Raw genomic sequence first — 14,221 nt, 5'->3', positions numbered from 1 at the left:
TAGGTTGGGGGGGGGGGATATGACAGATGTTTCACCAATTTAGCCTCATAATCAATTTTTGGGAGTTCTATTCGTCAAACAAAACTCTTATCCAAGATAGCCAAGTTAAAAGATAGTCTAAAATGTAACCTATACTTTTAACTTATTTGCCATTATGCCTAGGTATGAAAGTTTTATTTTGTATAAAAAAGGTATTTTGTATTATTGTATTTATTCCCAAAGGTATAAAAATATTATAAAAAAGGTATAAAGAGGTATTTTGTATAAAAAGGTATAAAAAAGTTTGTTTTTTTTTGGGGGGGGGGTATGGCAGATGTTTTACCAAGGTATAGTTACTATTCAGAAATCAGCCATATGATTCAATTTTGTTTGTTATACAGAAAATTATATAAGATACAAACCTTTTGACTGCTTTGACATATTCTGACTCTTCTGAACACTGTGCCTCAACCTCAACGCCCATTGCACATTCTAAAACAGAAATAAGTCCTCATAATTTATTAAATAATTAAATAAATATTAAAATAATTAATAATTGAAATCTATATATATATAAAAATAAGTTGTTTGTTTGTGTGTCTGTCTGTCTGTCCGCATATGACGTCTGAATTATTTCATCATATACCAATTCAAAAACGAATGTATTCAAGCCGAAGTAGCTGAGTTGGTAAAGCGTTATGTTCCAGGTTCTAGGTCCGAGAGGTTCCAGGTTCGAACCTTGGCTTTAGCATTAATACAAAAGAAGAAAAAAAACTAAAAAAGGCAAAAACTACAAAAAAGCTAAAAAGAAAATACTAAAAAAAAACTAAAAAAGCTAAAAAACTAAAAAAAACTAACAAAAGGTAAAAAACAAAAAACTAAAAAAGAAAAAAAAACTAAAAAAAGTAAAAACTACAAAAAAAACTAAAAAGAAAAAAAATAATAAAAACTAAAAAACTAAAAAAACTAAAAACTGAAAAAGAAAAAAAAACTAAAAAAAGGAAAAAAACTGAAAAATAAAGGAGAAAAAGAAAACTAAAAAAAAGGTAAAAACTACAAAAAAAACTAAAAATAAAAAATAAAAAAAAACTAAAAAAGTTAAAAAAAAGGTAAAAACCAAAAAAAAAAACTAAAAAGAAAAAAAAGGAAAAAAAACAAAAAAATTATTTCATCATATAGCAATTCAAAAACGAATGTATATACAGACCGGGACACAGGGAATATAAATGACGACCGGGACACTCAAAGAGAAATTACAGACTGGGACACCGGGACACAAATGACGATTGGGACGTGTGTGTCGACTGACGTCATGTTTGTGTGTCGACTGATGTCATGTTTGTCGACTATAAATGACGACTGGGACACAGGGACACAACTACAACGGGAACGCCGGGCATTGGTGATTTCTCTTTTCATGATATTATTCCAGGTTGGATCCAGTGCTGGTGGAGAAAATTTTTTTTAGTTTTCTCCCCGACAGACCTTTACCCTGGTCCAGGTTTTTAACCTGATATTGTTAATTATTGGTGAGATGGTACTTATGCAAATTTCATGTTCTTTCATGTTTTTGTTTATGTATTTATTGACCTATTGATCTTGGCATGTTTTTTGGACTTTGATTGTTGGATTTTGATTTGGATGTTGGTTTGTTTTGGATTTATTTTCAATAACTTTTTATGCAACAAAACACAAATATTAGCCTCGGAACTCGGAACGATTTTTTGAAAGTTAGTAAGTGTAAAAGTCGTTGTTTTCTTTGCCAAGATCATTTTGTCCCACGGACTTCTGTTAAGAGTACATTGTATAATAAAAATTTTGCATGCAAGTTACGTGGTAATGTTAATTGTAGAACAACCAATGTAATTTACCTATTAGAATGTAATAAATGCTGCCTACAATATGTGGGGGAAACAACTAATAATATATATAAAAGTTTTCTGGACATAAGACAACAGTTAATAATGAAAAAACTAATAACTATCTAGTTCAACATTGTAATAATGGTAAATGTTCCATATCAGATATAACTGTAACAATTTTAGAAAATTTAGAATTAGAAAATTTAAATAAAGAAGAGAAGAATAATAGACTACGTAAACAGGAGGATTTCTGGATCAATACTCTTGGTACAGCTTATCCTTTTGGGCTAAATGATCGTGTAGCAAAATATGGTGACATGTCTCATGTTGTTGTTAAATGTATTGATGGTTTTATGGACCATCCTTCTTTTACTTGTCCTACTAAACGTAAAAAACGATCGAGAGGACATAGGAAAAATAATAGAAAAAATGAATTAGATGTACATATGCTTTCTATAGATCTATGCCAGCTACTTGAATCTAGGGGTATGATTTCTGTAATAAAATGTCTAAATAATTTATCCAAGAGGAATTTAATCAAACTTTTCTGGATTGCTAAGAATAATACAGCTCTTGATTGTAGTTTTAAAGTAATATGTGATACAATTTGCATTCTAACTAAAACGAAATTTATTTCAAAAAAGAAAAAGTTCGATAAGATTAGTAATAAGGATAACAGATTATATTTATCTATTAATTTTACTTGTAAGCAGATTGAAGATATTAATTTACCAGAAATTTTAAATCGGCGGCATGTGAAACAGGCCCTTCCTAGTAATTTGAATTATAATGATAGTCCAGTTTTAACTTATAAATTTTCAAAAACTATTGGGCAAATTATTTTTAATTATAATTTAATACTTAAAAGACTAGATAGTGATATAAATTGGAAACCGGTTTGTAATTGTAAGCAACTTGGCCCATTTGTAAATCCTACTTACAAACATGTTATAACAGGGGACTTGTCAACAATAAAGCAAGATGATCTTCAAATTATAATGAATAAAGGGGCTAATTTCCGTCTTTCTCATCATCTGAAACCATCGAGTGTTCTTGATGGCTTGGAAAATGATTTTGATTTATTTATTGATAAGTGGTGTAAGAAAGAGAATAAAAATAAAGAGAGTTTTCAAAGTTGGAAGAATTTAATTATTGGTAGAATAAGAAATAAAATATATTCTAACTTAAAAAATAGTAACACTAAATCATTATTTTATAATGCGAAGATTAAACAAGCAATTGCTAATCTAAAGAATGAATTTGTAATTGTGCCAGTGGATAAAGCTAATAATGATTTTGCCATAATTTGTCAGAAGCTGTATTGTGATATCTTAAAAAGGGAGTTATGCACAACTAATGTTTACGAAAAGGTAAATATAGAGGATGAGAATTTAATTGAAAAGACTGAAGAAATACTTTTTAAAAATTTTAATATTAAAATAAATGACAATGATAAAAAGTTCCCTTTCCTATAGTGGACTGTAAAATTTCATAAGAATCCCCCTAAACCACGGTTTATTGCTGGAGCAGCTAAATGTCCCACCCGTATTGCTGCTACTGACCTTTCTTTAATTTTAAAGGAAATTGTAAATAAACTTAAAACCTATTGTTCTGGTATTAAAAAATTTTCGAATTTTAATCCATATTGGAGTGTTAATAATTCACTGCAGGTGATAGATTCTTTAACAATGGTTTCAGCTAAAAGAATTGAGTCTTTCGATTTTGCGACAATGTATACTAATTTATCACTTAATGTAGTGTTTGATAATTTAAAAACTGTTATCAAGAAATCTTTCCTCTTATCTAGTAAAAGGTTCTTAAAAATAGACATTTATAATAAAAAAGCTATATGGACAAATTGCTTTAATACTACAGTTAACTTGAGATGTTACAGCTTGGATATGATTTTTGAGTTATTGGAATTTGTTTTATACAATACTTATATAAGATTTGGGGGTGATTTGTACAAGCAAATTGTGGGAATTCCCATGGGGGGGGGGAATGTCAGCCCATTTATAGCTGACTTGTTTTTAAGTCAACTAGAATATAAATATATGATGGATAAGAATAATCCAATTAATTTAAAACATGCTTTGTCAAATAATAATAGATATTTAGATGATATTTTGGTCTTAAATTGTAAGGATTTCAATGATATTTCTAAAACTATATATCCATCAGAGCTTATTCTTGGGCTTAGTCATGGCGCTGGTCATGAAGATCATTTCTTAGATTTAAATATTAATATTTGTGATAATAATAAATTAAGTTTTAAAATGTATAATAAAACGGATGATTTTGATTTTGAAGTGATTAGTTCCCCATTCCCTGAAAGTAATATACACTCAAATATCACATATTCAGCGTTTTTCTCACAGTTACTTCGTTATGCAAGGATTTGTAGTAATTATATTGATTTTAAAAATAGATGTTAAATCTTAAGCCAAAAATTGATATCAAGAGGTTTTTCTGCAAATAAATTAACTTGGCAATTTAAAAAATTTAGTTTTCATTACAACGAACTTTTAAATAAATATCAAAAGAATTATCTAGAAATACTTAAAGAAATTTTCAACTAATTTCAGAGGTTCGAGAAATGTTGTCGCAGCGCCATTTATTTTGAATTGTGTTTCTAATTGAGCGGATTTTCTTAAAAATTAGCCACATGGTAAAGATGAATTCTATAATTGTTTAGTTCGTTCAGGTTTTTTGCAATGTGTTAATATTTGTGATTTGGTAAAATTTATAATATTTAGTTTACCTATTGTTGCTAAAGGGAGGGATATATTAACAGGATAAGCTTGTTTTGGTTTTACTTGGTTGTTTTACATTTGCTTTTTTTTTCTTTCATAGGCATATATTTTGGGGGTGATACCTGACGCGGGGATGCCATGGATATTCTGTGGTAGCCACAACACTGTGCTGGGTAGAGAATTTAGAGTGGCGAAACCCTATATAGGCCAGTGTATTCTCCTGATGAGCCCTTATGTTGGGTGTTGCCTCTGAATTATTTGTCTATATTATTTTTTCTATTGTTTGGTAAATGACGACTTATACTTATTGACGACATGACTGCCAGTCCATGGATTATTCTTTATGGTTGATTGTGTGTGGCTATGCTGTTTGACCTATGTGATTGTATGGATGAGTAGGGTTAAGGCCTCATTCAAGTGCTGGTCTATATTAATCACTAATTTAGGAAAACAGTCTTCCTTTTCTCCTTCTGTCTCTTTTTTTTTTGTGTTTGTGCTGTTGCATTGGTGATTTCTATTTTCATGATATCTGTATTCACAGGTGGGACACAGGGACACAACTACAATGGCGCGTAACTAATATGGCGCATAACGACTTACGCGCGCGGGGGGGGCTTGGGGGGGCGTGAAGCGCCCCCATCAACTAGGTGTTGGGGTGGCGCGAAGCCCCACCCCAACAGCTAGTAATAAATAATCTTCAAGTTTTTCACTTCAGTGTGACAAGTGTTACAGCGTCATTGCAATACTGATGTAAACAAAAACGACGTCAATCACATGATTTTTTTTTTCCAAAATCGAGGCTTTATAATGTGCGTCAGTTTATTAAATAGCACTGTATTCATGAATGTAGCTAGAGGAATAAGAGGGGGAGGTACTTAACAAACAAAGGTAAGGTAAAAACTAGAAACGAGAAGAACCCCATATATTCTTTATACCCCCACCATATGACCTTAAAGTGCTTTCCTAGAGGCACTTTAGAATACAAAAAGAGCCAAGAGCTCATATGGCACTAGTGACGAGATCAGAACCTAACATTGGACTCGGTACTAGAGTTATCGTAGGCTAATACACATGATTTGGATCGCAAAACGTAAGTGGAGGGATACCTATGACGTTGCAAAATTTGTCCGTCAGTACGTACTATAACTGTCGTAGAAAACGAGATATTTTGATGAAACTTGGTTTGTGGATTTTTTGGGTCAAGAGTAAGGTTGAGTTCGAAGATGGGTTTTGTAGTCTACATTTAGAGGTGAGGAAAAGGGTTTAAATTAAGGGGCAAACAAAACATTTTTAAACAGCTAATGTGATAGTCGTCCGATCCGAATTGAAAATGGGCATTTAAGACACTTAGATCTTTCTATATATCAAGTTTCATTAAGATCCGATCACCCATTCGTAAGATAAATATACCTCAATCTTCACGTCTTCCTCTCCCTTCAGCCCACCAGATAGTCGAATCGGGCAAACCACTGTTCTCAAGTCGATTTGTGCAAGTCCCTGACACACCGGTCAATTTTCATCGTCCTAGCTCATCAAGAAGTACCAAACTCACCAAAGCACTAGAAATCTCTCGAACTCCCCCAAAGAGATCAGATCCGGTCCGGTTATGTCAATCACATATCTAGAGCTTGTGCTTATTCCCGATTTCGCCACAGCACGAGAGATCCCCCTAACTCCCCAAAGAGATCGGATCCAAATATGTCAATCACGTATCTAGAACTTGTGCTTATTCTCCCCATCAAGTTTCATCCCGATCTCTCCACTCTAAGCGTTTTCCAAGATTTCCGGCCCCCCTGCATCTCGCCCCAATGTCACCAGATCTGGTCGGGATTTAAAATAAGAGCTCTGAGACACAAGGTCCTTCTAAATATCAAATTACGTTTATAGTACCAAGAGCCCGAAGGCTTTGCCGCCGGTCCCTGACACTGGGTAGGTTTCTATATATGGATTCTCATTGATACTTTGTCTTCTAAATGCAGACAATTTGAGTCTTTTCTTGATGTCATGACGTCCAAATGGACCTAAAATTAGAAGTAGTGCCTTTGTAATTTTCTTTTTACCTCTAACTTTTGCCTCAGTTTGTCTCTTATAATTATGAAAGACATATCGCCAAACCTTTGTTTCTTTTAATGGTTCAGGTGGTGGAACACACACTTCTTTTTTTTCTAACGATTTATCAAATCAAGGTTTTTTATTTTTAAAGGTATGGTAGGCATTGATGACCACCTTTGTTTCTTTTAATTGTTTTGTTGGTGGGAAAAAAACTTCTTCTTTTGCCTCGGCTTGCCAGGGCAAAAGAAGATAATTCTTCTTTTGTCATTATGAAAGACATCTCTGTTGAATTTTCTAATGTATTTTTTAAGTTGAATAAAGAAAAACAGTTAACAGTATAGGGGGTTTATGGAACCTATGATTCTGCAATACATTATTTAAACGCTATGCTTACAAAAGACTAAGATATTCCATTTATTAAATATTTCGTAACTCTATTAATTGCTAGTTTTAATTATTGATTTATCTATATGAGTTTGAATCTACACGGAATTTTGTGTGCTGTTTTGAAGGAAGATACTTCTGCTTCCTTAAGGACTTTTAAGGACCTTTAAGGACCTTAAGGACTTCATTTTACTTCTGCTTCCTTAAAGAAACTTCACTGTTGAAAGTTATAAGTAATCATGCACAGAGTATGGCAGCAAGGTATATTAATGCCCGTCCTACTTTTAAAATCACAAGATATTCCTGATTTTTCCAATAATTTCTCGTTGTCCGTGTTCTTTTTTTTCAATTTGTGGTCTATTCGAAATTTTGGACCGCACCAAAGTCACTTTCTGTGTACGTTTCTTATTACAAGGTTGACCTTCTCCCTGTATATCCTCATATTTGCACACATGAGGTGTTGTGTTCCTTAGATTGTCATATCCTCCTAGTTTTTTTTTTTTTTTTTTTTTTTTTTTTTTTTTTTTTTTTTTTTTTTTTTTTTTTTTTTTTTCTGTTCGTTTTTAGTTTTAATGTCGGTCCGTACTTGCAGTTAAAAAAAAATTTTTATATATTTAATTTCTGAACATTTTTGAATTAATGTATGTTTTGATTTTGGCTTATCGCATATGAATAATTAAAACGAAATTTGCACATTATTTTTTTTTTGGCTAAATAGCTTTCTCATAGTTTAGATCGGACGATTTTGATAAGACAAAGGGGTGAGGGAGGAGGTCTAGTTGCCCTCCAATTTGTGGTTCTCTAAAAATGCAATTAGAATTTTTATTTTTTTCTGAACGTTTTTGTTAGTAATAAATATGCATAACTTACGAATTACGTAATGAAGTTCAATATTTGTGTATTTTTATGACGTATATGAAAGGGTTCGCCCCCTCGTAAAAACCTCGCTCTTTACATTAGAGCTTGAATTTTATCACAATTCTTTATTTTCTATTCCTTTTAAGTTTTAATGCTGCTCATTACTTCCAGTTGAAAAAGTTTTATTTATTTTCTAATTGTTTTTTTTAATAATGCTACAGAATCCTGCACCCCTTTCATGGAAATTCTCTTCCCTCATGATAATTCCACCGTGGAATGATCCTCAAAGATAACCCCCTCCCCCGACCCAACCCCACCCCAACGCGAAAAACTCTCCCGAAAACGTCTGTACACTCAATAATAACCATTACTGTATGTCAACAATGGTCAAAGTTTGTAACTTGCAGCCCCTCCCCCGGGGACAGTGGGGGATGTAGTCGTCCCCATAGACATAGTTATTCTATTATGCTGAACAGAATGGCTATCTCAAAATTTTGATCCGGTGACATTGGGGGAGAATGTGCGTGGGAGGGGGTAGGTGCCCTCAAATTTTTTGGCCGCTTAAAAAGGGCACTAGAACTTTTAATTTCCTTTAGAATGAGCCCTCTCGTGACATTCTAAGACCACTGGGTCGATACGATCACCCATGGAGAAAAAAAATAAACACGCATCCGTGATCTGTCTTCTGGCAAAAAATACAAAATTTCCACATTTTCGTAGATAGGAGCTTGAAACTTCTACAATAGGGTTATCTGATACGCTGAATCTGATGGCGTGGTTTTCGTTCCATGACTTATAGGGGGTGTTTACCCCTATTTTCTAAAAATAAGGCAAATTTTCTCAGGCTTGTAACTTTAAATGGTTAAGACTAAACTTGATGAAACTTATATATTTAAATATACAATTTATAAATAAGTAATAATAATTAAATAATAAGTTATAAATATATAAGTTAAATATATATAATATATTTAATCAGCATAAAAATCCCATCCTTTAATGTGTCTATTAGTATAGAAATTCCGATTATTTAGAGTTTCGTTTACTATTGAGCATTGATGTGGTTTTCCTATAGTAGGAAATTTAAATTTGCACTTCTATGTTGTTGAGATAGAAAAAAAAACAGAAAGACCCTGTTGTCTGATCCCCATCTAAAATAGCCATTTCGCAGAACTCTTGTCTCATTCACATTTATTCATATTCATTAATCTACTCGAACTTGGTGTACTCTAAGCAAACCAGCACATTCGCCGAACAAGCAGCTATGCAGTTTCTGGGAATATCCCATAAAAGTATTAATTTCATATAAAAATTAAATAAAAAAAACTAATTTTTTTAACTGAAAGTAGACCAGGGCTGACAACCCCGATGTCTTCTTTTTTGTAGGTTCCAATTCGCTTCTTATAGAATCAAACTCGTTTATTTCTATCCAAAATAGTCCACGTCCTACCTAATAAACATGACGTTCCAGGTTCTCCTATGATCACGTGCTTCGAAATAGCGGCATTATTAGAATTGAACGCGGCATTCTATTATTAGATTATTAGAATTATCAAAATTCTAATAATTATCATTTTAAGAATTATTAGAATTCTATTATTAGAATTAAACGCGGCATTATTAGAATTGAACTTTTACACTGATTCCAAATATATAAGATTTAGGTTCAATGTTACACATCAAAAGTTACGAGCCCGGAAAAAATTTGCCCATTAGTCAAAAAGGGTCAAACACCCCCTAAAAATTCAAGCAATCTTAATGAAAACAACACAACCAAATTCAGCATATTAGAGAACCCAACAGTAAAGGCTTCAGGCTCCTATGCACAAGAACTGTGGAATTTTGCTTTTTTTGCCAGAAGAAAGATCACGGATGCATATCTATTTGTTTTTATTTGTTTGAATGTTTTCCCCAGATTTGATGGTATTGAACCAGTGATCCTACAAAATCGGAAGAGGGCTCATTTGATCGGAAATCAGAAGCTCTAATGCCCTTTTTTAAGTGAATCAAAAAGACTGGAGGACAACTAACCCCTTTTCCCCCAAAGTCATCTGACTAATATTTTGGAATATCCATCTGACACAGGATAGTTAAAAGGTTGAACAATTATGCCTTTGAGGATAACATGAACCCCCCCCCCATAGTCCCTGAAGAAAGGACTGTAAGTTACGCAATTTATCTATTGTTCACATATAGCATTTGCTATTGGGAAATATACGGATATTTTTTTTAGGAGGCGGGAGGGTTTTCCACAGGGAAAGTTTTCCACGGGGAGGAAATTTTCCGGGAGAATTTTCCATGAGAAATTTTACACGGGGGAAGTTGACCTTTGTCCTAGTTCTTTAAGAACGGTTCCTGAAACAAAGGGTCGTTTTTAGAATAAGAAGCTTTTTAAAAGTATTAAGAAGCATCAAGAGCGAGGTATTAAGGAGGAGATGACACCCTTCATATACGGAATATTTTGTGTTCGTCTTAAGTTTCAATGTTGCACCTTACTTTCATTTGAAAAAACTTGCTTTTGTATTATTTAATAACTTGAAAAAAAAATTATTTGATAAACCAATAGGCTACTCTTAATGAAAGAATTCTTTTTGGAGCATTGTGAAAAACTTTGTTCACAGGCCAAGGAGAATTGAGAAGAGTGGTAGCTCAGCCACTTTTTAGGTGGCAGTCTATTTTTTTTTTTTTTTTTTTTTTTTTTTTTTTTTTTTTTTTTTTTTTTTTTTTTTTTTTTTTTTTTTTTTTTTTTTTATTTTACTTGACAATACCGCAGTGATAAAACAAGTTGTGCAGCAGGCTAGCTGAATTTCGTAATTAATTTGTTGCAACTGTAAATGAAATAATGGACGTTATAAATCAATCAATGTTTAAGGGAGATAAAGCACCAGAAGGATTTGGGGTAATAAGCCCCCCATTCCCAATTGGTCTGAAGGATATTCCTTAGATTCATGCTGTTCTATTTCTATTCTTGCGTAAATGTAGTTCAACTATCAGTTGGGTTTATGAATTATCTCATCGCCAACACTCATACCCCCATTATCTGACTGGAGTTAAATTTGTAATCAACGTCAGACGCTTCTATTTTAAACGTTTAGAATGACCATGGATCTCTCCCCTCTCTGGCTAGTATGTTTAATGACTAAAAACAGGATGTTTACAAATTCGCAAATCATTGAGATTATCTTTATAATGCCAAACATTTAAGAAGCTACGCAATTAACAAGAATTCTTTTTTTTCGGAAGACTAAAAAACCATAGTTTGGGTTCAAAATCCTTCCACTAAAAATTTGAAATTGAAATATGTAGATATTCTAACTTTCAAACCTTACAAAATATTGTCTGGTGCATTTTTTTGAAATATTTAATTTGTTTTGTTTTTCTTATTGTTAAATTGACCTTTTAGATGAGTTTTTAAATCAAGCCTTCTTAATTTTCATGTAAAATCTAACTGTTCAGCCTATTTTTTAGGGATTTCTCGCGAAATCGTAGATACATCCAGGTCCCTCATTTAGGAGACTCCACGACTCTGTTCAGTATTATGTTTTTAAACGCCCATTTCCCATCTCTTTAAAGGAGATTCCAGGACACCCTTCTAGATCATTCTCTTAGTTAACCGGCTACCCATCCTAGACCCCATATATTTATTTATTCGACCAAAAATTTTGCTCAATTGTTGATGTAGCCTAATCCAAGTATTGAATATTCTATAGAGGGTTCCCCACAAGAACTGTAAGACACATCCATGTCATTATTGAGGGGATTCCAAGACTGCCTTTTTGACCATGTGTTCTTTTAACCTTCCCCATATCCCTATTAAGGTGACTACTTGATTTCCTTGTCGGCCACGTCACCCCCTTAATTATACATCCCCCCCTCATCCATATAAATGTCGCTCAAGTCCATTTATTCCCATTTTATTTATCGTACCAACCTCATTCCCGTAAAGTGGAGAAAAAGACTCGTCTTATAAACAATATCTTAATTAAAGCCCCCCCCCCCACTCATAAAAAGCACATATTTCTGTTTTTAGATAAAGCATGCTTATTGTTGTGTATACTAATATTGAAAACTCTAAGGGGATTCCAAAATAAAATTATGTAAGTCCATCCGGGTCTATTATAGAGGAAAATCTTGAACTACCTTCTAGTCATGTTTCACACACCCTTCATTCTCTCCTCCCTCCCAAAAAGTCAAATTTACACCAAAGAACACTCCGTATAAAATTAATTTGTTTGGTTACAAATATTAAGTATTGTCAATTAATTTTTTAAGTGACGTTTGACCTGCAGACAGGGTAAATCCAACTTTTCTTACAAAATTAAAACTCAGCATCAAAATGTGAATAGCTTTCAAATATCTGTATTAATTTTCTTTTTGAATTTTTTAGCAGATATGGTATCTACAAAACAAGACGCATTAGTTTATTTTCATATTGTGAAAGATGTACAAAGAACAAAAACGAAACAGGTTTTATAGTTTTCTATAAACGCGTATAAATAAGATTATACGTTTGTTGTCACGTAATGAGAAACAAATGCATCTCTACTCTGGTTTGCAATCTGATCTAATTAGTTTTAAGCCTATTGTCAAGGGAAGACTTAAAAAGCATAGGCGTAGAGTGTCAGGGTAATAACTCTCACGGGTAATTCTTGGGAGGGGTAACGCTCCCCTGGTAACTAAGGGTTTTGCACTTTAATAATTTTTATTTTCTGAAAAATCTCAGTTTTTTTTTTTTACACTTGGGCCGAGCAAAACCAAAACTGGAATTCTACGTCCATTATCAAGGGGACGGTCAAATTCAAAATGAATGTGGTTGTTGAAAGATGCAAACATCATTTTCAAACTATTTAATGGATGAAAGAAAAGGAATTATGAATCTGATTTTTTTTTTTAAGGGAAGTAATAAATTTAGAGCATTGGTCGTACGAATCGAAGCGGTCTTTAAAAATCATCCCAAGAAAATTGGAACTTCTTCAACACCTAGTTAGTGGGGGCGCTTCGCGCCCCCCGCGCGTAAGTCGTTACGCGCCGTATTAATTACCCGCCATTGTAGTTGTGTCCGGTGTTGCCAGATGTAGCATAATTATGCGGAACGTAGCATAATTAGGAACCAAAAGCATCCAAGCATAATCCTCCTTAAGATAGCATAATTGTAGCATAATCTAAGACGACGTAGAACAACTCATAACGTCGCATCAATAAAACGAACACCAAAGATGGTTTATTGAATTTTTCAACCAAACTAAAGTAAAATTTTCAGCAGAGCGACAGACTACGAACCATCTGGTATTTTTTTGTTCTGATCCTGTGGTCTATGGTCTATGGCAAAGAAAAGCGCACGCAAGATATTTGAATTTAAAGACATGTGGTGATTGATTGGATTGGATTGGTGAAGATGATTGTTTGACGAAATTTTGAGATTTAGAGGGGTTTCATGTTGTTGTTGTTGGTGGTGAACGATGAGAGAATTTTGCTGTGCAATTAGGCCTAGCCCTTTCAACCATAGGCAATGGTTCATGGTTCAAGAACTGGTTGATAGCTACTACACACCAGCTAGACACCAAACTATCGCCGAAACTCCAAAAGATTTTGTGAACAGCTTATGCTGATCAGATATTGTTTTCTAATCTGCCAAAATCTATCACTGGTGTCTAGTTACAGTTAGGGATTCTAGTTTTTGGTAGACACTTCATGAATTGCAAGTCTTTCCCCAAAGACAAAGGCTAGCTTAAAGGATCATCAGTGCCACTAGGGAAACATCCCAGTTTTGCCAATCTCTGGATGGCTGTCAGCCAGTCCTTCAAACTTGTGTTACTCTGAGTGAATGGCTGTCTGAAATTCTTCAATTTGTCCTCGGAGCGAATGGTCAGCCTGTTGCTGACCATTACCTCGGTAAGGTAAAGGTGGAGCCCCAGCACAACATCAATATCAAAGGAGATAATGAAGATAAAATTGGAAACTTTTTCATGAGCTTAACATAGTCTCTGGAAACGAACCTATGGTGAGAGCTACATTGCCTTCCATGAGGATACCTCTCTCAGGGAATTATGTTGCTACAAATGTCCCTATAGACAATCAGATCAAGCTCCACAATTCCGAGAACCTCTACGTAGCCACCCCAGCCCCTGGTCAAGAAGTCAAATCCGAAAGTGAAGATGAAGAAGATCATTGAATATGTATCGCATTTTTTCCTTCTTTTTTTAATGTATCTGAAATGAAATTTTGATGCTGATGTAAGACACTAAGTTTTTCAAATGCCGCCAACCGCTTCGAGAAGAAAGAAGAGTTGCGAAAAAAAACGAAAAACGTGAACCAAATTGTGAACCAAGATCC

General features: G+C 33.7%; 1 protein-coding gene across 3 annotated transcripts in view; it reads right to left on the bottom strand.

Moving 5' to 3' along the window:
- Window positions 1–14,221, bottom strand: part of LOC136034364 (cytochrome P450 4C1-like) — a 290,741-nt gene that overhangs the window by 29,881 nt on the left and 246,639 nt on the right. For all 3 annotated transcript variants that reach the window (XM_065715508.1, XM_065715507.1, XM_065715506.1), the window contains exon 6: window positions 402–471. In XM_065715508.1, the coding sequence (XP_065571580.1) occupies window positions 402–471 (70 nt within the window). The remainder of the gene's footprint in view (window positions 1–401; window positions 472–14,221) is intronic.

Source organism: Artemia franciscana, chromosome 13, assembly GCF_032884065.1.
Source record: "Artemia franciscana chromosome 13, ASM3288406v1, whole genome shotgun sequence".
NCBI lineage: Eukaryota > Metazoa > Arthropoda > Branchiopoda > Anostraca > Artemiidae > Artemia > Artemia franciscana.
This window is presented reverse-complemented; position numbering and strand designations above follow the sequence as displayed.